Source organism: Leptodactylus fuscus, chromosome 9, assembly GCF_031893055.1.
Source record: "Leptodactylus fuscus isolate aLepFus1 chromosome 9, aLepFus1.hap2, whole genome shotgun sequence".
Classification (NCBI taxonomy): Eukaryota; Metazoa; Chordata; class Amphibia; order Anura; family Leptodactylidae; genus Leptodactylus; species Leptodactylus fuscus.
Window position 1 is genome coordinate 15,371,606 of NC_134273.1, and position 24,702 is coordinate 15,396,307.

Consider the following 24,702-nt stretch of genomic DNA (forward strand, 5'->3'; position numbering starts at 1 on the left):
ATGGATGGTGGTGCACATGCTTGGCCACCACTCCATTCACTTCTGTGGGATGGTCAGGGAACATATTTTAGAAGCCCTATCAAAGTGAATGGATTCTTGACCACACATGTGTATCATCAGGGATCATGCACTCAAATTTCTTCAGGTGCCCTGTGTGAATGTATGGTGTTGCACATGCTTGGCCACCACTCCATTCACTTCTATGGCACGGACAGAGAAGTCCCGTGGATGTGAATGGAATATTAACCAAGCATGTGCATTACTTCTGTATTCACATGGGGCAGCTGAGCCCCTTTTCTCATGATCACTTTGGGTACAAGCCGTCTGTCCCTCAGCTATCAAGCCTTTATATGAACGCTATTAATGGGAAAACCTTTTGAATCGGATATTCCCATCTTATTGATCACTTTATGATAGTTGGGGGCCGACATATGGGACGACCGCTGATCCTGCACAGCGGTGCCTTGGTAGTGCAGCCCCTTGATTCTTAGGATCAGTGGAGGTCCCATATGTTGAACCTTCACCTATCAATAAGTTATAAAAGTTTTAAGGAAAAGATACCCCTTAAAGAGAAACCAACCAAGATTCCCACCATATCTGCCCTTATGTTTATTGCTTTTTATATTTCTGAGACATTTGTTGTTTTCAGGTAGAAACAAACTCCTCCCCCAACACTTCTGCGCTGTCATGTTCTGCTGGAAGTTCGAGATCAGAAGAATCTTCGAGGCTGCACTGGGGTAAGTAACACTGTTGTATGTTCAAGGAATTAAAGATTATTTTTGTATCCTGAACTGGACATCTTGTAAATAGCTGCGCAGTTACTTTTATTTCCTATCTTTTTCATCTTGCGTGATCAGCGCCATTCTGTTCCATCACATGATACAAGTAAAGGATGGAGCGGAGCTGATACTGATGTAGCAGAGATTAACATGACACCTAGGAGCCCTGACAGTGTTATACACTATGATTTATAGATAGGTTCCTAGGAGCCCTGACAGTGTTCTACACTATGTATTATAGATAGGTTCCTAGGAGTCCTGACAGTGTTATATACTATGTATTATAGATAGGTTCCTAGGAGCCCTGACAGTGTTCTACACTATGTATTATAGATAGGTTCCTAGGAGTCCTGACAGTGTTATACACTATGTATTATAGATAGGTTCCTAGTTGCCCTGACAGTGTTATACACTATGTATTATAGATAGGTACCTAGGAGCCGTGATAGTGTTATACACTATGTTTTAAGCCAATTTAAGGCGTGGTTCGTACTGAACTTTTTAACCTGAATCAAATCTTGTAAGGTCCGCTCATCTCTACCCCGACTGCCAGGTCACTCCACAACTCCCTCCTCTTGTGTTATGGGGGTCGCTGACTACATTTTACCTGTGAGATTAGCGGAGGAGGTAATAATCTGAACTCTCTAGACTCTTTCAATGACTTCTATTCTTTTCTGTGATAAGATATCATGATGCAGTGTCATGTAAGAACGGTATAACAAAATGTACCGCTCAGCGCCTGTTCTGTACTGGCTGGAATACACAGGTCGATGCAGAGGAATGATTGCTAAGGCTCTTAAACCCCATGAGAAAGATTTCTGTATCAGAATGGTCCGTGCATCCTTATATGACTCCTGTATGCAGATCATAACCTGCAATATTTAGAAGAATACACATCTCTGATTAATAGGTCAGAGTACGCTCGGGCAGGCGACGCAGCCCACTCACTGTCTGATGTCAGGGTACATGCCCATAATGTCAGAATATGCCTGTGTGTCCCCTTGGGCACATGAATCTGTGTCATTTCATTTTGTCAGCACAGGGCCTGTGAGTGGGCGCTGTTAAATGAGGAAAGTGGGAATATATAGTGTCAGGATCGTAGACTGCAACGTGGCTGGAAACAACAGACGGCAGAGCTTCGCTATAGTCTGAATGCATACATTTGCAATAAGTTTGATGGAAAGATACTGTGCTAGGAATATAATGTATGCAGCACAGCTGAAACGCGTTGGTGGGGGTTTATCGAAACTGGTGCAAAGGAAACCTGGAGACTTGTCCGTGGCAAAGAATCAGATTGTAGATCTAAAGAAGCGACTTCACCTACTGCAGTAAGCAGAGGGAGAGGTAAACGTCCTTCATATTAGGGCAGATTTATCAGGCCTGTACATACAAGACATTAAAAAATGCAATTTTTTTTTGCACAAGTCAGGTGTACAACAAATTGCAACCTTTTTCTTTTACACTGCCCTTGCCACTTTCCTGAAAGTTGATATAATATGCATGTGACCACTGGCACCACCAGATTTATGTTCATTTACGTCAGTTTATTGGTGCAAATGGCGCAGCTAGAGTTGTCGTAGATTTCAGTGCAGACGCCCAGCCCTCCAGAGGGTCCTCCTGGCTGGGTATCAGGAGGACACTACATGTATGAGAAGATAACCTGACCACAATAAGGACATGATGGCTGGTTATCAGGAGGACACTACATGTATGAGAAGATAACCTGACCACAATAAGGACATCATGGCTGGTTATCAGGAGGACACTACATGTATGAGAAGATAACCTGACCACAATAAGGACATCATGGCTGGTTATCAGGAGGACACTACATGTATGAGAAGATAACCTGACCACAATAAGGACATCATGGCTGGTTATCAGGAGGACACTACATGTATGAGAAGATAACCTGACCACAATAAGGAGCGCCCACCACCTCCCGTGGCAGAGTGGAATAGGCTGCCACGGGAGGTGGTGGGCGCTCCATCAATGGAAATCTTCAAGCGGAATCTGGATAAACATATAGCTGGGATGATTTAGGAAAACCTGCACTCGCAGGGGGTTGGACCCGATGGCCCTTGAGGTCCCTTCCAACTCTACCATAAGAAAGAATAGGACATCATGGCTGGTTATCAGGAGGACATTACATGTATGAGAAGATAACCCGACCACAATAAGGACATCATGGCTGGTTATCAGGAGGACACTACATGTATGAGAAGATAACCTGACCACAATAAGGACATCATGGCTGGTTATCAGGAGGACACTACATGTATGAGAAGATAACCCGACCACAATAAGGACATCATGGCTGGTTATGAGGAGGACACTATATGTATGAGAAGATAATCTGACCACAATAAGGACATCGTGGCTGGTTATCAGGAGGACACTACATGTATGAGAAGATAACCTGACCACAATAAGGACATCATGGCTGGTTATCAGGAGGACACTACATGTATGAGAAGATAATCTGACCACAATAAGGACATCATGGCTGGTTATCAGGAGGACACTACATGTATGAGAAGATAACCTGACCACAATAAGGACATCATGGCTGGTTATTAGGGGGACACTACATGAATGAGAAGATAACCCAACCACAATAAGGACATCATGGCTGGTTATCAGGAGGACACTACACGGACATCATGGCTGGGATTCTGACAAATCCCAGACCATAGAAAGTTCCTGCAATCATGGTCTTATCCATTGGTAACTGATTCAGACAACAGATGTCACCACTAAGATAGTTAGAGAAAATCTTTAGAACTCTGCAAACATTTTTATGAATTATATTCGCAAAAATGTTTATTATTTTTCAAATTGAAACCTTATGTTCATGGACCTAATTCATTGTTTGCCATGGACCTTGTGCTTTAGTCCTTAGTATTGTATGTATATAATGTGAATAATAATAACCAGCAGTGACTTTCCTTTGCAGATCCCCCTACATTGGGCAGCTTCAGACCCCCGGATAACAGGGTAAGTGCACAGCAGGAAAATGCTATCTCTGCACCGTACATCACATTCACCTATCAAAATTTCATTTGGCATCTTGTAATATCAGTTCCCGGTATGTTTATTGAGTCCAATGATTTCTGTCTACTGCAATTTATAGTCCTGCCCTCAGGTTTCGTAGCCAAGTTGTCAGAGATCGGTAATAACCCCGAAAAGACACAATGGCTACAATTGATTATTGCATTTGATATGGATTTTTTACATAGGACTCCACATTATACAATATTCAGGACGGGGTTATTAAAATGCTTCCCCATGCCATTGAATATTTTATTTTAGTTACCAGAAATTAGGATAAAGGGTCTAGTTTTTACTAAAGCAGCGCTATTTCTGACCATGGACTGTGTCTAATGTTGCAGCTCATCTCTGTTTAAAAGGGTTTTCCAGGCTACAAATATTGATGAGCTATCCTAAAGATTGGCTAGTATCCAGTCGGTGGGGACCTGACACCTGACATCCTCATCGATCAGCTCTTCTGGAATGGAACAGGAAGCAGACAGCTCCGTTCTCTGTGTAGTGGCTGAGCTGAGTCACTGCAGCTCAGGTCCCATTCAGATGAAAGGGAACTCATCTGTAGTACCTGGTCTGACCACTTCAGAGAGAACAGAGCTGTCTGCTTCCTGCTCTGTTCTGTGTTTATTAGCTGCTGAGATTGATAGGGGTGCTGGGTGTTGGTCCCTTACCAATTTGTCTCCATTGCTCTGGTGTCTCCCGGTCTTGAAGTTCCTGCTGAACGTGACCACTAAGGCCTAAGGAAAGGACACAGGACAGGACTGGCCTTAGTAACAGCAGGACTGGACAGTGGTGGGACACACCGGGGACAGGTGAATATGGTATTTATTTATTTATTTGGTGGGGGGGGGAGGTTTCACCTTCCTCAGCCCCCTTGCAAAAAAAATGCTTATTATGGAAAACCCTTTAAAGGGATTCTACCATTAAAATCACTTTTTTCTCACTAACACATAGGAATAGCCTTAAGAAAGGCTATTCTTCTCCTACCTTTAGATGTCTTCTCCGCTCCGCCGTTCAGTAGAAATCCGGGTTTTCTTCGGTATGCAAATGAGTTCTCTCGCAGCACTGGGGGCGTCCCAAATGCTGTGAGAGAACTCTCCAGCACCTCCTACATCTTCTTCTGCAACGGCTTCTCGCTGTGTATTCTTCTGTCCTGGGTTTCATTTTTCTAGGCCTCAGGCAGAGCCAACTGCGCATGCCAGTGCTGTTTGAGCGCTGGGGCCCGCCCCCAGTGCTGCAAGAGAACTCATTTACATACCAACGAAATACATACCGGGATTTCAACCGATCGGCGGCGCGGAGAAGACATCTAAAGGTAGGAGAAGAATATTCTTAAGGCATGTTAGGGACAAAAAAAATTTGATTTCAATGATAGAATCCCTTTAAGTAAAACAATTGCAAAATTGTATTAAATCAAGGAGACAATTGGTCGTGATGATACAGATAACTATTATTACAGTGCAATTAACAAAATTATATACTAGTCTTGATTATGTAGCTGGCGGGCAGACGCGCTTGAGGTTTTCTTTTGTGGGTGATTTGTAACTTTCTCGCCTTACGTGTCGCTTTTCCCGTTCCCTGCACTGATTAGCACAAAGAGTTGAGGATGTTGCCAATCTGCCCGACATGCATTATTTCTCAGAAAAGCTCATTCCATTTTCTACTTGCTTCATCCATTATTTTGTAAAGTACCTTGTTATTGATTTTTGACTGATCTCATACTTCATTGTGATCTCGGTTTAGTAGAGAGACTCTCGTACGCGCTAAAGAATTTTCTAACCTTCGATCTTTGGCGTCCTCTTATTTCTATTGAGTCGGAATTTCAAAAGAATGTTCATTTATTTTACCTTGAAAATGCTACAAACTTAACATAAAAAATGGGAAGGAAGGAAAAAGGCAACGACTTGGAGCTGCGGAGACATAACAATAGCCGTATTCTGCAGAGACTGGTATGGATGGAGAGTGTTAGCGTCTGTGGTTTTTTTGTTTTGTTTTTTTCTCTGGATGGTTATGCTGAAAGGGGCAGAGGACTCCGGGATATGGTGAAGTCAATGGCGATACACACTGACTAATAGGGGCTTTGTTTTGAGAAATCGACTACCCTTTCAGGGCATTTGGATAGGGGCTGTCCTTTATAGGAGGGCACACGGTGTTTGGTTCCTTTATACGGGGGCACACGGTGTTTGGTTCCTTTATAGGAGGGCACACAGTGTTTGGTTCCTTTATAGGAGGGCACATGGTGTTTGGTCCCTTTATAGGAGGGCACATGGTGTTTGGTTCCTTTATACGGGGGCACACGGTGTTTGGTTTCTTTATAGGAGGGCACACGGTGTTTGGTTCCTTTATACGGGGGCACATGGTGTTTGGTTCCTTTATAGGAGGGCACATGGTGTTTGGTTCCTTTATAGGAGGGCACACGGTGTTTGGTTCCTTTATAGGAGGGCACATGGTGTTTGGTTCCTTTATAGGAGGGCACATGGTGTTTGGTCCCTTTATAGGAGGGCACATGGTGTTTGGTTCCTTTATAGGAGGGCACACGGTGTTTGGTTCCTTTATACGGGGGCACATGGTGTTTGGTTCCTTTATAGGAGGGCACATGGTGTTTGGTTCCTTTATACGGGGGCACACGGTGTTTGGTTCCTTTATAGGAGGGCACATGGTGTTTGGTTCCTTTATACGGGGGCACATGGTGTTTGGTTCCTTTATAGGAGGGCACATGGTGTTTGGTTCCTTTATAGGAGGGCACATGGTGTTTGGTTCCTTTATACGGGGGCACACGGTGTTTGGTTTCTTTATAGGAGGGCACACGGTGTTTGGTTTCTTTATAGGAGGGCACACGGTGTTTGGTTCCTTTATAGGAGGGCACATGGTGTTTGGTTCCTTTATACGGGGGCACATGGTGTTTGGTTCCTTTATAGGAGGGCACATGGTGTTTGGTTCCTTTATACGGGGGCACATGGTGTTTGGTTCCTTTATAGGAGGGCACATGGTGTTTGGTTCCTTTATAGGAGGGCACATGGTGTTTGGTTCCTTTATACGGGGGCACACGGTGTTTGGTTTCTTTATAGGAGGGCACACGGTGTTTGGTTCCTTTATAGGAGGGCACATGGTGTTTGGTTCCTTTATAGCAGGGCACATGGTGTTTGGTCCCTTTATAGGAGGGCACACGGTGTTTGGTTCCTTTATAGGAGGGCACATGGTGTTTGGTTCCTTTATAGGAGGGCACATGGTGTTTGGTCCCTTTATAGGAGGGCAATGTCAATGTATAGACTCACCCATAAAATAGTGCAAAAAAAAAAAAAAAGATTTACAGAAAATAAATTAAATGTTGTAAATCCCTCCTTTCCCTAGAATACATATAAAAGTAGAAAATTACTGTGTAACACATACACATTAGGTATCCCTGTGTCTGACAGTGCCCGGGCTACTGAATATAGGGGATCTGCAGTGCTTCTGTTCTGTCGGGAAGGGGTTAATGGGTGCACTGCAGATACGCTACATTCAGCCAGACTGAATTCCAAGTGGGGGAAAAAAACAGTCCTCAAGGTCAGGGAAGGGGCAGACAGACAACCAAAACACCCCCTCCCCTTCCCCAGCATCTACTGCACCCAAAAACTCCAACCATTTTAATTTTTGAAATTTTCCAGTAGCTGCTGCATTTTCCCACCTCGGCTTATACTCGAGTCAATAAGTTTTCCCAGTTTTTTGTGGTAAAATTAGGGGTCTCGGCTTATACTCGAGTATATACGGTACCTTCAGAAGTGACTTAGTTAATAGAGTCCGGCTGTGTGTAATGTGGTCTCAATATATACAGTCCTATGAAAAAGTTTGGGCACCCCTATTAATCTTAATCATTTTTAGTTCTAAATATTTTGGTGTTTATAACAGCCATTTCAGTTTGATATATCTAATAACTGATGGACACAGTAATATTTCAGGATTGAAATGAGGTTTATTGTACTAACAGAAAATGCGCAATATGCATTAAACCAAAATTTGACCGGTGCAAAAGTATGGGCACCTCAACAGAAAAGTGACATTAATATTTAGTACATCCTCCTTTTGCAAAGATAACAGCCTCTAGTCGCTTCCTGTAGCTTTTAATCAGTTCCTGGATCCTGGATGAAGGTATTTTGGACCATTTCTTTCTACAAAACAATTCAAGTTCAGTTAAGTTTGATGGTCGCCAAACATGGACAGCCCACTCTCAAATGATCTGAAAACAAAGATTGTTCAACATAGTTGTTCAGGGGAAGGATACAAAACGTTGTCTCAGAGATTTAACCTGTCAGTTTCCACTGTGAGGAACATAGTAAGGAAATGGAAGACCACAGGGACAGTTCTTGTTAAGCCCAGAAGTGGCAGGCCAAGAAAAATATCAGAAAGGCAGAGAAGAAGAATGGTGAGAACAGTCAAGGACAATCCACAGACCACCTCCAAAGAGCTGCAGCATCATCTTGCTGCAGATGGTGTCACTGTGCATCGGTAACAATACAGCGCACTTTGCACAAGGAGAAGCTGTATGGGAGAGTGATGAGAAAGAAGCCGTTTCTGCACGTACGCCACAAATAGAGTTGCCTGAGGTATGCAAAAGCACATTTGGAGAAGCCAACTTCATTCTGGAAACAAAGATTGAGTTGTTTGGTTATAAAAAAAAAAAGGCGTTATGCATGGCGTCCAAAAAGAAACAGCATTCCAAGAAAAACACATGCTACCCACTGTAAAATTTGGTGGAGGTTCCATCATGCTTTGGGGCTGTGTGGCCAATGCCGGCATCGGGAATCTTGTTAAAGTTGAGAGTCGCATGGATTCCACTCAGTATCAGCAGATTCTTGAGAATAATGTTCAAGAATCAGTGACGAAGTTGAAGTTACGCCGGGGATGGATATTTCAGCAAGACAATGATCCAAAACACCGCTCCAAATCAACTCCGGCATTCATGCAGAGGAACAATTACAATGTTCTGGAATGGCCATCCCAGTCCCCAGACCTGAATATCATTGAACATCTGTGGGATGATTTGAAGCGGGCTGTCCATGCTCGGCGACCATCTAACTTAACTGAACTTGAATTGTTTGTCCAAAATACCTTTATCCAGGATCCAGGAACTGATTAAAAGCTACAGGAAGCGACTAGAGGCTGTTATCTTTGCAAAAGGAGGATCTACTAAATATTAATGTCACTTTTCTGTTGAGGTGCCCATACTTTTGCACCGGTCAAATTTTGGTTTAATGCATATTGCACATTTTCTGTTAGTACAATAAACCTCATTTCAATCCTGAAATATTACTGTGTCCATCAGTTATTAGATATATCAAACTGAAATGGCTGTTGCAAATACCAAAATATTTAGAACTAAAAATGATTAAGATTAATAGGGGTGCCCAAACTTTTTCATAGGACTGTACATCTTTTCTGTGAATGCCTCAGTGGTTTGTTAGAGAACACTAGTGAATAAACAGCACAATGAAGACCAAGGAACTCTCCAGACAGGTCAGAGATAAAGTTGTGGAGAAATTGTCATCCTGTCTCACATTGCCATTGGCTAAAGGATGTCATTAGCTGTATGGCAACCAATCTATATTGACATGTAAACATGTCCTAAAATAATAGTCCATTCATTGTCATTCAGGTAAAAGTCTTAATTAACTGTGATTTTGATTTGGGTGGTCGTCGCTCAGCCCTTGATGAAGATAATTTACATGCTGGCAGAGCATTGACTTGTATCTCCTGGAACCTGGATGCATTTTTCTCCAGAGACGGATTTTTTTTTCCCTCTGTCCACATTTTGAGTTATGTGTTCTCTCTTCAGTTCCCAATTGATTTCTCTCCATCTGCTGCACATTGTGGGATACACTAGTACTCATTGGTGAGGGGTAATGAGGTGACCGTCTGCGTTCCTTGTTATCTGCACTCCAGCACTGGGGGGCAGTAGCATTTTGTTCCTTCTCTTCCAAGAAGCGTTGCGTATCGGGGCGTGCCACCACCATATGAACATGAGCGGCCCATCAAGGTCTCCACGCACAGGTATGTGTTACCCGCTGTTAAGCCTTGACCTCGATATACATTGTACAGCACCCTAAAAGTGAGTCCTATATGTATATACAGTAACCTATACAACAAATCAGAATTTATGTGAAAAATAAGCTCTTAAAGGTATTGTCCATGGAGCAATAATATATTTTCCTGGTCCATGGGATAGCTGATGATGGACCCAGTTGTTCTCGTGACATGACAACCCTTGGGTTATGTGATCCGAAATGGTGATCCAGCCCCTCCTTCCCCAACCTCGCAGGTAATGAATTACCTGAGTTATGGGGGCTACCTGACTCCTGGCTTTGGATCATCTCACCTTGGGGTCGTAATGTCACCAGAACACCTGGATCCATCAACAGTGATCCCAGGGACCCATTTAAGTAAATTGCTACTCCCTGGACAACCCCTTAATACTTCCTGGACAACCCCTTTATACTCCCTGGACAACCCCTTGTAAACGACAAAGGCTGTTCTACCTTTGGACATTTATAGCATAGCCACTGGATAGGTCATAAACCCCCAATAGGTGTGGGACCCACCTTTGCCGGTGATGACAAACATTCTCTATATGTGTGATATTAATCTAAAATTTTTCCAGGATGTTTAGTTTGTGCTTAAAGTAAGTGATCCATCTCAAAAAACCATCTTCTATAGTAAGTCAATGAAAGCTTCTAGTCAGGTCCTGTGATCACAGCAGCCTCTGCAGTATTTCATACATGGAATATGGGACGTAAGCTTGTAGGATTTTGGAAATTGGAACGGAGTCCTTAGCCGTGGCAGAGGTTTAGGGTTTGGTATAGGCAGGTCATGGAGACTAAAGGTGCCTGTGCCCTCTAAGATGCCGTTTATTTTATAGTTAACACAGAAGAGGTACGGCGTTACCGAATTAGGAGGTAGGAGAGATTAAATTTCATCTCGGAGAAAGAGATTTGATAATTTGAGGAGCGTTTTAATTGCTGTGACTAGAATGAGATCCATAAAACGCTCAGATCATTTTTGTGCTTTCACAGTCCATTTGTTTTCAGATGAATAATACTCGCCATAGCTTTTATAATGCAGCGTATGACAGTGACTGATGAATGTAAATGGATTTCTATGCATAGAGTTTCTGCGCCAACGCTTTTATGGATACCGCGTTTTATTTTCTTTAAATTTAATGAAATATGAATATGAGAAACTTTTTAAGATACCTTAATGGCGGAAAGTGGCATCTTTTGTCTCTTCCGGCAGCCCGTAGTACTTGGGCACCCATGATCTTGTTCCCTGTTGACAGGTTGGCCGTCTTCGGATCACTTTTCGTAGCTACAATCCAATGCATACTGGAAACTACCGCAAGACCTTCCATTTTGGAGACCCCAGCCATTTAACCATCTGGCCAGTGTCATGCTTGCCCATTTTCCTGCTTCCGACACAGAGCCATGGTCATGACATCATCAATCTTAATCACTTCAGCCACTAGTTGACTTCATGTTTTGGTTGGAAAGTCAGACTTTGCTTGTCGCTTCAACAGAATTTCTTGAAACCATAAACCTCATGACACAGGCCTGGACAGAAATGACGGTTCCCGTAACTTAATATTTTGTTGCACAACCTTTTGACGCAATCGCTGCGATCAGACGATTCCTGAAAACGGTCAATGAGACGTCTGCCCCTCTCGGCAGGTATTTTGGCCACTCCTCATGAACAAACTGCTCCAGTTGTCTCGGGTGTGAAGGGTACATTTTCCACATGATGTGTTTCAACTCCTTCCAAGGATGCTCAATAGGATTTAGGTCAGGGCTCATAGAAGGCGTCTTCAGAATAGTCCAGTGTTTTCCTCTTAGCCATTCTTGGGTGTTTTGGGTCATTATCCTGTTGCAAGACCCATAACCTGCAATTGAGACCAAGCTTTCTGACACCGGGCAGCACATTTCTCTCTAGAATCCCTTGATAGTCTTGAGATTTCATTGTACCCTGCACAGATTCAAGACACCTGTCAGAGGCCGCAAAGCAGCCCCAGAATATAACAGAACCTCCTCCATGTTTCACAGTAGGGACAGTGTTCTTTTCAAGATAGGCTTCATTTGTGAACATAGAGCTGATGTATGTGGCCAAAAAGTTTGATCTTTGTTTCATCTGTCCATAAGACATTCTCCCAGAAGCTTTGTGGCTTGTCAACATGTAAGGTGGATGTCCTCATTGAATTTAACTCCCTAAATGCTACAAGAATCTGAAAAAATAAAAAAAAAGTTTGACATTGGAAGCCTTTCACATAAGTTTTACCCATTAAATAAAGGCACACAAGGCCTGGTTATTGGCAAATCTATTTTTCTTAAAGAACTCCTACTTTTTGCATCCATCAATAGATGGCGCTTCCCACATCCTGAATAATCATTTCTGTTAGCTTCAGCACAGTTGTGTTCTCTGTCAGATGGGCGGTCCTTGTCTGTCTGCTCCAACTCAGGACCGCCCACTTGACAGCAGAGAGCAACCTTATTATTTAGGTTTTTTTTTTATCACATTATTTGCTTATAAATGATTACTCAGGAATAGAGATGAGCGAGTAGTTAAATACTCGATATTTGTTTCGAGTAGCCCCTCAATATTCGACTACTCGAATCGAATATCGAACCCTATTATAGTCTATGGGGGGAAAATGCTCGTTTCAGGGGTAGGCAACATTTGATCAAACTGAACTTACCAAGTCCACGAGTGAGGGTCGGGCTGGATTCTCCGAGAAGTCTTCTCCGTGCAGCGTCCCCGCGTCGTCATCCGGCAATGAACCCACTCTGCCAGGCATCGGGCCTGGGCAGAGCCGACTGCGCATGCCCGCACTACAAGAAAATGGCCTCTTAAAGTCAAAGCAGCCATTTTCTTGTAGCGCGGTCATGCGCAGTCGGCTCTGCCCAGGCCCGATGCCTGGCAGAGTGAATTCAGAGCCGGAAGATGCCGCGGGGACGCTGTCTGGAGAAGACTTCTAAAGGTAGGAGAGGAACCAGCGTTGATTGGCTGACTGTATAGCATTCGGCCAATCAATGCTGGTTCTGCATCGAATTTTTCCATTCGAATAGCGAGTGGTACTCGATCGAGTACGAGTATTTCGAATACCGTAGTATTCGATCGAATACCTACTCGATCGAATACTACTCACTCATCTCTACTCGGGAACAGTGGGCACTAGAGAAAAAATTCCAACTGTGCTGAAATTCAGTGGAGCGGTGTCTAATGATGCATGCACAGAGGTGGAGGTGGTGAAGCGTCCTCATGGCAAACTTTAAGGGTTAGTTCACACGGGGAGCGGAAGCCCGGATTTTGGCACGGAGAGTGACATGGGGAGCCACGTCCCTCTCATGTTAAAACCCGCCTGCCATGACTTCCGACAGTAGGCTCAAATGAATGGGCCGACTCCGGAGGTTGCTGCCACCAGTCGGACTCCGCGACTCAACGAGTCGTGGAATCCGCCTGAAGAAAGGGCAGCCCGCTTCTTTTTTCTTTGAGCAGCCTGTTGCCGCTCTCGGAAAAAAGTAGCCTGGCGCTCTGCATAGACCACCATGGTGAGGGGGCGGATTATGACGTGCATTACGTGCCATAATCCGCCCCCTCTATGCCCGTATGAATTAGCCCTAAGACGACATCTTATAAGAGACTATATGTGTATATTTCTCCAATACTTTCGGTACAACTCTTACACTTCAAAAACATCAGCTGCGTATTCATGTAGAGCGCTACGCGATATGTTTGCTCCGTAAGCAATGACTACCCCAGAATAACGCCGCATACTGTTGTCAGCAACTAGCAGCCGCGGTGATGTTTCAGCATGCAGACACCATTATTTTACATTCCAATTTTCTTGTCTCGCTGCCTCCAGCCTCGCGCCGGTAACGATAACCTCATAGAAGGCTTGGCAATATTTTTTTTTTTTTTTCCTCCTCCATATAATTTACTTTCCTCGGACTGTCCTCATGATTCATGACTGTTTTATCATAGAGATTTTAATTAAAATTGATTTGTTTGAAGGAAAAAAAAAAAAGCTATATTAACAGCGGGAACTTTTGGGCGCTGCGAGACAGCCATGGTTGGTCTTTAATTCATCACTCCCTGGATGGCCCAGAGCCGCCGAGCTACCCAGCAAACTAAAGGGAGATTGAAATCTACCTTTATTAGCAGCCGAAAAACACAGCGCCGCTTTGAAATTAAACGCAGGACGTGTCTGGAATGAACTCCGTGGCGAGAAAACGCCGAGAATAAACAATAAACATAATATTGGCCACTTCCCGATGCAGATAAGATTTTCTCCACGTTGCAAAATGCCAGCTATCGATACGCTGATGCCGCTTGATTAATGGATTTTTTTTCATCGGCGCACAGAAATCTAAATTACTTTCCTCATAATTTCCATCTCTCTTGCTCAGTCACAGCCTAAAGCCGATGATTTTTTTTTTTTTTTTTTGCGCTTAGATTATTTTTTTTTTCAGCTATACAGGATGCGTGATGTGTTGCCTGGAAATCCTAAATTTGGTACTTTTTGTTAAATTCAATTAAACTCCACCTGGATGATTTTTGTTATACACGATCAGCCTGATATTGGGCAGGTTCTCGACACGACACCTAAACACATGGACTCCTGTAGACATCTGAAGGTGTCCTGTGGTATCTGGCACCTAGACAAGGCTAACATGTCTTCTCCGCGCTGCCGTTCCCGTAGAAATCCTGGTTTTCGCCGGTATGCAAAGGAGTTCTCTCGCAGCACAGGGGGGCGGTCCCCAGAGCTCAGACAGCACTGGGGGCGTCCCCAATGCTGTGAGAGAACTCTCCAGCGCCGCCTCCATCTTCTTCAGGAACGGGTCTTCTTCCGGGGGGTTGGCTTCAAACTTCTATGCTTCAGGCTTAGGGCAAAGCCGACTGCGCATGCCTGCCACAAGAAAATGGCCGCTTACAATACTATGTAAGCGGCTATTTTCTTGTGGCCGGCGGGCATGCGCAGTTGGCTTTGCCTGAGGAATAGCAGTTTGAAGCCAACCCCCGGAAGAAGACGTGAAGAAGATGGAGGCGGCGCTGGCAAGTTCTCTCACAGCATTGGGGACGCCCCTAGTGCTGCAAGATAACTCATTTGCATACCAGCGAAAACTGGGATTTCTATGGAACGGCGGTGCGGAGAAGACATCTAAAGGTAGAAGAATAGCCTTTAAGGCAATTCCTACGTTATGGGCTGAAAAAATTGAGTTTAAATGATAGGATCTAGAGATGAGCGAACACTGTTCGGATCAGCCGATCCGAACAGCATGCTCCCATAGAAATGTATGGAAGCACGTGGCACGTATGCTTTGCCAGCGGCCGGTCACTTAACCCCCCGCGTGCCGGCCGCTTCCATTTATTTCTATGGGAGCGTGCTGTTCGGAACGGCTGTTCCGAACAGTGTTCGCTCATCTCTAATAGGATCCCTTCAAAGAGGACCATTCACCACCTCCGCCAACTCGAGGCGCTTTTGTTGTTTAGTAGGCACTTCTTCAATGATATTGGCACACTTGGAATTTTGTAACTGTTCCTGAACAATCAGAGCAATTAGTTTTGGTGCCTGATAGGATAACTAGACTCTCTAATGGCTAGAGGGTGGTGTCAGGCGGGATCAAGCAACAGAGGCAGTCGGCGCAAAGAGTTCTGAGTCGCGCCCTCTTGCTTCTTCACGACACCCACTTGACATTAGAGAACTTGGTTAGGTTAGGTTATCTAGACTCTCTAATGTCAAGTGAGTGGTGTCAGGAAAAGGAGTGTGACTCGACTCTGTCCACTGCTGATTGGAGCTCAGAGTCATGCCCCCTTGCCTGCTCTTGCCTGACATCACCCATGTGGCATTAGAGAGCTTAGTTAGCATATCGGGCACCAAAACTAATTGCAGGGATAGCTCAGGAAAGTTGGGAGCTAGAGAAAATATTCCAACTGTGCCAGAATAAGTGGACATGCTTCTAATAAAGGATAAGAGCTGCTGGTGAGAAGGTCTTCATTAAAGGGGTTGTCTAGTATCAGCTATTTGCTGGGTATGGCCAGTCCTTGTACTATACAGTACACTGAATCGGAAGCAGATGATCTGGGACACTCCCTTTAAGTGGCACAATCCTCTTCATACATCTGGTGGGTCTTTCAGCTCTTTGTTCATCAGGGAAGCAGATCTACTATGAATAGGCGTAGGCTTAGACTAAAAGTTACACCAATTTCTGGCGTAATTTATGCTATATCTATGGGAGGCCGAGACCCTCCATCTAAATCCTACTCCCTTATCACTTTAGCAAAGGGGCAAAGACAGCATAAAAATACAAAAAGTTCTGCACAAACTGCCGAATCCACTGAAAATCGTTGACTCAGTTTAAAAACGAAGGACCACATGATGGTCAGGGGAGTTTGCCGGGCTCTGTGAGTAACCGGTTTTACCAGTCCGCCTCTCCGTTGTTGTCCTGAACAATGGAGAGTTGACGCTAGTGTACTTAGCGTGTTAGATACCTTCATTGATCACCCCTTTTTTTTTTCTCTTGTTCCTAGGACTCAAGGAAGTTGCATCTCGATGACCTTCAGATGTCCTTGGACAACGTCAATAACAAAAGGCTCCAAAGGTCCCCGATCAGAACGTCGTCGCTACTCTCTAGATCAGCTCCACCATCAGTCCTAAGACACCCACCCAGTCCTGTGCTCAGCAGATCCTCCCTTAGAGAGAGGTAAGCCATCCCCTCACGTATTCGCTGAGCTCATAGGTGTATCATACAAAAAAAAAATTTTAAAAAAAATATTGGGTCAATTATTCTAATTCCTAATCGCAAAATTGCATTGAACGCCTGGCACCGGACCTTGATACGTTGTGAAGAAATCAATCTTGAAGGTGTTGTTTTGATGTAATCTCTCCATCTCAGGAACGCTGGTCCATCGGATAACGCGGGAAGGCAGTCAGCAGAATCGCTGCCTAATTGTTCAATATACAAAGTTGCTGAGCGCTTAGATTTTCTGAAGGGAAAGATTTGTATCTGAGTCTTTTCATGGGAGATGTCACTCGCTGTCAGTCATAGCTGGAAGCAAAGAAGAGGCAGCAAAGTGTCCCTGGACCTCCCAGTCCAGCCAGATTCCTTTAATCCAGAAAAAATTAATCTTTTTTCATGTCTTCTACCCTTAAATTTGGTTTTATATACTTTATGGTCTTCTACTACTAATCTGACATCTGTATCAGGTCACATTGATGCTAGATTAAAGGGGTTTTAAAGGGATAGTTACCTACCACTTGTTCTCCATTTTGGCAGCTGTCTTCGCCATTTCCTCCATTCCCTACCCTTTGTCCTCCACCAGTACCCAATATGGCAGGGGTAGGGAATGTACGGCTCTCCAGCTGTTGCAAAACTACAACTCCCAGCATGCATACTTGCTCTGCTGTTCTTGGAACTCCCATGGAAGTGAATGGAGCATGATGGGAGTTGTAGTTTCAAAGCAGCTGGAGGGCCAAAGGTTCCCTACCATATGGGATAGCTGAGCCCTGCAAATATTTGGCACCTCAAGCCATTACAGCCCTGACACTAAAGGGAACTCTTCTCTCCGGTCTCTCTCAATACACAGGAAGTTCCTGCTTAGCCAATCACTAGCCTCAGTGGTGACCCGACCTCGATCAGTGATTGGCTAACCTGGCATTTCCTGTTTTTCGAAACGGGAACAGGAAGTAGAGAACAGAAGCGGTTCACTAAGTGCCGACAGGACAATGGCTGGGAATTGGTGGGGTCAATATCACATCTTTATTTTATTATGCCTATTTGAGCCTTTAAAAAATATTGGCTGGACAACCCCTTTAAAGGGAGTCTGTTATCAAAGTGAAGCATTATGAGAACCCCCCTCATGGAGGAATACTGTCTCGGGGGAGGGGGGTCCTTACGGCCCAGATCCCAGCGATCTGGTTGTAAGGCCCGCCTTCTGACAGTGGACGGATATCAGTTCTGGCATCGGGAATAAAGGGCACTGTCAGCTTTCACGCGGTATATAAAACCGCCAATGCCAGAATACAGGAAAGGTCCTCTTTAATATGCCTCACCCTAATGACAGACTCCCTTTAATCCTCCCCACCCGACAATCTAATACAGCATTTCGAACATGAGTTAATCTTCAGAAATAATCTATATTTTTTTTTAAGACATTGACCGAAATTTGCACAAAAAAAAAAAAATCCTTCCTGGCTTCTTTCTAATTCCTTGTGTTATTTACGGCGCTCTCCTCTGATCTACGCCTCACAATGCTGTCATACTTTCTTCACTAAAGCTGCCAAGACCTATCTGGATGTCAGAAAAATGACTTTCGGTTCATCCAGCCGCGCAGCGCTATAAAAATTCAAATTATTGTGAGTCTGAAGTCAGATCTTTCTCTCAAATGTGTGGGATGCAGCTAAACAAACAATGTTCCCGGCAAGCGAAGCTTTCCTGCTGGAATTATAGACCCTGACAAGAAGCAAGAATTCACTCTTATAGATTTTTTTGCTTCTCGGGTAAAGAAATATAGGTGTAGTACTTGCAAATATCAGTGTGTGCCCAAATTAAAGGTAAGGGCTGCCATCACAATTTTTTTTATTTTTTATTAGCATTAGGCCAAAGCATCTAAAAATAAAGACACTTTGCAGGTAGTCTTAAAGGGGTTGGCCAGATTTTTTTTTTTTTTTTTTTTTGGATCAGTTGTGCGACGCCACTTCCAACACCCATGCTACACTGTCTACCAATACGTATTTGGCCTCCACCCTCTGGGCTGTCTACAAGTCCTTATATGACGCCTAGTGGTGTTTTATTCCATTCGGCTTGGAGAAGACAGGTAAATTGAATACTGGGCGTCACCATTGTGAAATGGGCCTGTCCCTACACTATCTAAGGCCGGGTTCACATGAAAATAGCGCCGCGTATACGGTACCGGCTCCCATTGAAAACAATGGGAGCGTATACGGCCCGCAAAAGCTCCCGCGGCGTCTACGTGCCACATTACATGCCAAAAGACATCGTGTGAACCTGGCCTAACACGGTCATCTCGGATTGGAAATTTTTAATGAAATACTAGGAGGAATAACAGAGGAACAGCACAAAACTGAGGTCTGAGAAAAGATGGCGTGGAATTGTTATTTCATGAAGAATATAATTATTTACTAAAATAGACATGTCAGGAGAGGTGACAGATCCAGTCAAAACAGCAATTACAGGGACAATATTGTATATGCCAATTATTCATTCATCAATGTAAGGAAAATGCAAGAAATACAGCAAATAGTTATGAGAATATCAAGGTCACCTTCTTATATGCAAGTAAAAATAGATATACAGCCTGTACCCTTCATATATATATATATATATATATATATATATATATATATATATATATATATATACATATATGTGTGTGTATATGTTATATAGAAAGCTATGGGCCTTCATTTAGTCACAGAGCTACCTAGGCTGCACAGAAATGCATAGTCTGCCACATTATATATATATATATATATATATATATATATATATATATATATATATATACAGTCCTATGAAAAAGTTTGGGCACCCCTATTAATCTTAATCATTTTTAGTTCTAAATATTTTGGTGTTTGCAGCAGCCATTTCAGTTTGATATATCTAATAACTGATGGACACAGTAATATTTCAGGATTGAAATGAAGTTTATTGTACTAACAGAAAATGTGCAATATGCATTAAACCAAAATTTGACCGGTGCAAAAGTATGGGCACCTCAACAGAAAAGTGACATTAATATTTAGTAGATCCTCCTTTTGCAAAGATAACAGCCTCTAGTCGCTTCCTGTAGCTTTTAATCAGTTCCTGGATCCTGGATAAAGGTATTTTGGACAAACAATTCAAGTTCAGTTAAGTTAGATGGTCGCCGAGCATGGACAGCCCGCTTCAAATCATCCCACAGATGTTCAATGATATTCAGGTCTGGGGACTGGGATGGCCATTCCAGAACATTGTAATTGTTCCTCTGCATGAATGCCTGAGGATTTGGAGCGGTGTTTTGGATCATTGTCTTGCTGAAATATCCATCCCCGGCGTAACTTCAACTTCGTCACTGATTCTTGAACATTATTCTCAAGAATCTGCTGATACTGAGTGGAATCCATGCGACTCTCAACTTTAACAAGATTCCCGATGCCGGCATTGGCCACACAGCCCCAAAGCATGATGGAACCTCCACCAAATTTTACAGTGGGTAGCATGTGTTTTTCTTGGAATGCTGTTTCTTTTTGGATGCCATGCATAACGCCTTTTTTTTATAACCAAACAACTCAATCTTTGTTTCCAAAATGAAGTTGGCTTCTCCAAATGTGCTTTTGCATACCTCAGGCAACTCTATTTGTGGCGTACGTGCAGAAACGGCTTCTTTCTCATCACTCTCCCATACAGCTTCTATTTGTGCAAAGTGCGCTGTATTGTTGACTGATGCACAGTGACACCATCTGCAGCAAGATGATGCTGCAGCTCTTTGGAGGTGGTCTGTGGATTGTCCTTGACTGTTCTCACCATTCTTCTTCTCTGCCTTTCTGATATTTTTCTTGGCCTGCCACTTCTGGGCTTAACAAGAACTGTCCCTGTGGTCTTCCATTTCCTTACTATGTTCCTCACAGTGGAAACTGACAGGTTAAATCTCTGAGACAACGTTTTGTATCCTTCCCCTGAACAACTATGTTGAACAATCTTTGTTTTCAGATCATTTGAGAGCGGGCTGTCCATGTTCGGCGACCATCTAACTTAACTGAACTTGAATTGTTTTGTAGAAAGAAATGGTCCAAAATACCTTCATCCAGGATCCAGGAACTGATTAAAAGCTACAGGAAGCGACTAGAGGCTGTTATCTTTGCAAAAGGAGGATGTACTAAATATTAATGTCACTTTTCTGTTGAGGTGCCCATATTTTTGCACCGGTCAAATTTTGGTTTAATGCATATTGCGCATTTTCTGTTAGTACAATAAACCTCATTTCAATCCTGAAATATTACTGTGTCCATCAGTTATTAGATATGTCAAACTGAAATGGCTGTTGCAAACACCAAAATATTTAGAACTAAAAATGATTAAGATTAATAGGGGTGCCCAAACTTTTTCATAGGACTGTATATATATGTGTGTTCACCCGGATGAATTTGCCGCGGATTTGGGGGTGAATTTCACCCCTGAATCCGGAGCAGATTCCTCCCCAAATCTGCCTTCCATTGAAAACAATGCAGCAAGACATGGAAAAAAAGAAACTCCCTGCTCGATCTTGCCGCGAATTCTGCTGCAGATTTAGCCGTAGGGTCTGCGGCTCGACACTCCCTCCTGATTAGGCCTATTCAGGAGCGGGATGCCACGATAGAAAGCTGAGGCACGGTGTCGGCATTCCATCACGGCGAAAATGCAGACGGCGGAAAAAGGAGAGGAAAGTTTTTATAGTTTGGACGTTTTCGGACAAAGGGATGCCCAAAAGTTTTATTTTTTAAATAGGCTGGGGGAGGTGAAATTAAAAAAAAAAAAAAAAAAAAAAACATACGTTACTCCCCTTTCCTTGGTGTTCCGGGACCTCCTAGCGCGGTCCAGTACTGCTGGTGTCTTCCGGTGGAGATTCCAGCCGCTCATGACCGCTGAGGCTGCTGTGACGTCCCAGGTCCCTTTCTAAGGCCGCTAGTGGTCAGGTAGCCATTAAGCGGCTTCAGTGGAAGGCATCTGGGACATCACAACTGGTGAGGAGTTTCCCTTTAAAAAAACACCGGAGCAGGAGGGCCAGACTGTGCTGGGAGGACACCGGGGTACTGGGGACAGGTGAATATGATTTGTTTAAAAAAAAATTTCACCTCCCCTAATTTTTTTTTTGCCTGGACAACTTCTGTAATAAAATCATTGCAATGTTGAGATCCGTCCACAGCAACTCATCACCTTACGGACTAGGCGGCCGATATTTGGTGGAGCTCGACTTTCAATGTCCTCCTGCCAAAGCCTCAGTAAATCTGGTTTCTGGCTCGGAATAAAACATGATGATGTCTCCTGCACGTCCTCGGGTCTTATATTTCATTTCTCTGCACCTTCCCGAATTCCCTTCTCCTTGACAGTAAAAGCAGAACAGGAATAAGAGATTTTATTAGTCTTTACGGTTGACATTTGCTCAGTGCTTTATCTTTGTACTTAAGTGAATTTACAGACCCCTTTAACTGGAGTCTCCTCACTTTATATGCTCGGGCCAAATTCACGTCAAACTTATTGGAACAGCAGATGGTGTCAGCGTTCCCGGTCATTAGGCGCTTGTACAAGCCTCACACATGGATGCTCTACATTGTGGCCTCTGTTCTTCTACCTAGTGTACGGAAGCTGTGCCTTACTGCTCAAGGACTCTCTCGCTTCAGTCTGGTGGCGTCCTATATTTCAACATGGTCCCGATCCCTTATGCGCGACTTTTTTCCTTTGAAGATGAAGTAGAGGTCAATAGGGGATGAGAAGTTGTGAAAGGGGATCAGTGAGGTGAGTATAATGTCATTGCTGGAAGTAGAGACCAATGAAGGACGATGAAGTCTTGGAATAGGAACATCAGGGGATCGTTGAGGGGGTATGACTTCATTGCTGCACCAGGAAGTCAAGACCAACGGTAACTGGAAAACCTCGGAACAGGAACCATATAGGTTGGACTTGATGGACTGATGTCTTCATCCTCATCTCCTATGTAACTATATATGTAACTATGATGTCATTGCTGGTGTAGGAAGTGGAGATCAATGGGGGACTGGGAAACCTTGAACTGGGAGCAACGGGATCATTGAAGTGAACATGATGTTATTGCTACAGGAGGAAGTAGAGATCAACAGGGGGCCATGATGCCTTGGAATGGTAGTGACTGGATCATTGAGGTGAGTATGACATCATTGCTGCTTCTGGAAATGGATGCCAACGGGGGACTGGAAAATCGCAGAACAGGAACGACAAGGGATCATTGAGTTGAGTATGACTTCAGGAAATGAATACTATCGGGGGATTGGGAAACCAAGGGATCGTTGAGTATGACATCATTGTTGCAGTAGGACGTAGAGACCAGCTAGCGCTTTGAAGCTTCTGAATGGAAGCAGCGGGAGATTGTTGAAATTATGACTTTTCTTATCTTCTTATGGGTTAAAAAAAAAAATGGCAGGACAACCCCTTGATTCTGACATTGCAAGAATTCTTTCTTGGTCAAATGGATTGTCTTGGGACACTTGCAGCTTTTTGTCCACCAAGGAAAACATTGAAGTCAGTCAAAGAGGATTCCTAGTCTTAAAGGGCTTTACCAGCTCCATGACAGCAATGACCAATCTTACGGATAGGTCGTCAGAATCAGATCAGTGAAAGTCCTTCACCCGGCTCCTCCACCAATCAGCATTTGAACAGGACACAGCGTCTGGAGAAGCATTGCGGCCTCTTCACAGCTTGCCAAGCACAGCGCCGCGCCTCGTATAGTGGTTATTCTTGGTATTGCACCCCCCCCTTAAATTAAACAAGACTGATTTGCAAATGGACCACGTGACCTATGAAGAGGAGTCGCTCTGATCCTGATTTTTTATCCTTATCCTTTGCAGTCAGAGCATCCCATGATTTCTCTCCTCCTTCCTCTGCCGACACCCTCCGGGGAAAGCCGGAAAAGTTGAGTGATATATTTGCCGAGATTCCATGTTCCTTCCCGTGCTCGCCGCGGTCCCCACAGATGTCGCCGGCATGTCATTGTTTTAAAAAGATAATTGTTTGACATTTGAGACAGGACTTTGTATCGAGTGATAAACCGTCAGAGCGTGAACCGTTCTCCGGATTTTTTTTTTTTTTTTTCCCTGTGTGTTTCGGCTTGTAGTAACCAGCCTATAATCCCGCAGAGAGTCTCGCCATTGTCACTCCGGCTAATCAAGAAATCTCGCTGTTGAGAGAGAAGATTATTTGCTTTCTTTATTTCTTTTATTTTCCTCTTTTCTCTCTTATTTGTGTCTTTATCGCTATGCAAACAGAGGTGAAGCGTGCCTCGCCGCCACACCAGAGAGACAGCCGGGTGATCACACTTGACAGAGCATCTTTGAGATGAATTATGAGAAGGTCTCCCATTGATCCGGCCCTTTTTTTTTTTTTTCGCAGGTCGCTGAGCAATAATTCCTAAGTGTTTATACAATCTATCGAAATCAATAAACAATTTAAGCCGGTGTAGCCGCACAATGTTTGCCGGGGCCGAGGAACATTGAAAGTATGACAATGAATATGGTTAACGTCTAGGATTCTTTGCTATGTGATTGAAGGAAAAGGTTCTCTTAAGGATATTTTTTCCTTTGTCTCCTTTGGTATTGAACCTAATTCACATGGCTAGATGTCATGTCTATATTAGTTACATTTTCTTCCAAAGATTTGGAATATTCCATCAGACATTGGTTTTACCCAATACACTTCTTGAAGACAGTCTTATGTCCTTAAAGGGATTCAATCATTAAAGTGCAATTTTTTTTCTTAAAGGGGTTGTCCCATCACAAGGATCCTATCTATACTGCTTGTTAATGTGAATGTAAGACTTTTCCTAAATACATTGCTTCAGCAAAACTGCTTTGTTTGTCTATCATCTTACTTTATTCATTTATTTGTTGACACATCCCTTGACTTATCTGGTCAAAAGTCAAGTGATGTATCTGCTGCTCTCAGGGGGAGGGAGGAGGGGCTATGTGCACGGGAGCGAGCCTGAAGGGGGGGGTGCCAATACAGACCCGGCATCTGCTGTAATAGAGAGGCGGATGCCGGGGAGTGTTAGACGCCGGCACAGGTGCCTGCAACATTGCTACGCTCCTGCCCTGCATGAAGCCAGCAGCGGCAGGAGCGATGCTGCTATTCCG

At 43.8% G+C, this 24,702-nt stretch overlaps 1 protein-coding gene across 1 annotated transcript in view; it reads left to right on the forward strand.

Annotated features, from left to right (window-relative positions):
• SPATA6 (spermatogenesis associated 6) overlaps positions 1 to 24,702 on the forward strand; it is a 53,892-nt gene that overhangs the window by 10,880 nt on the left and 18,310 nt on the right. The window contains exons 5-7 of the mRNA XM_075286254.1: positions 650 to 737; positions 3,736 to 3,776; positions 16,374 to 16,546. Of these exons, the coding sequence (XP_075142355.1) occupies positions 650 to 737; positions 3,736 to 3,776; positions 16,374 to 16,546 (302 nt within the window). The remainder of the gene's footprint in view (positions 1 to 649; positions 738 to 3,735; positions 3,777 to 16,373; positions 16,547 to 24,702) is intronic.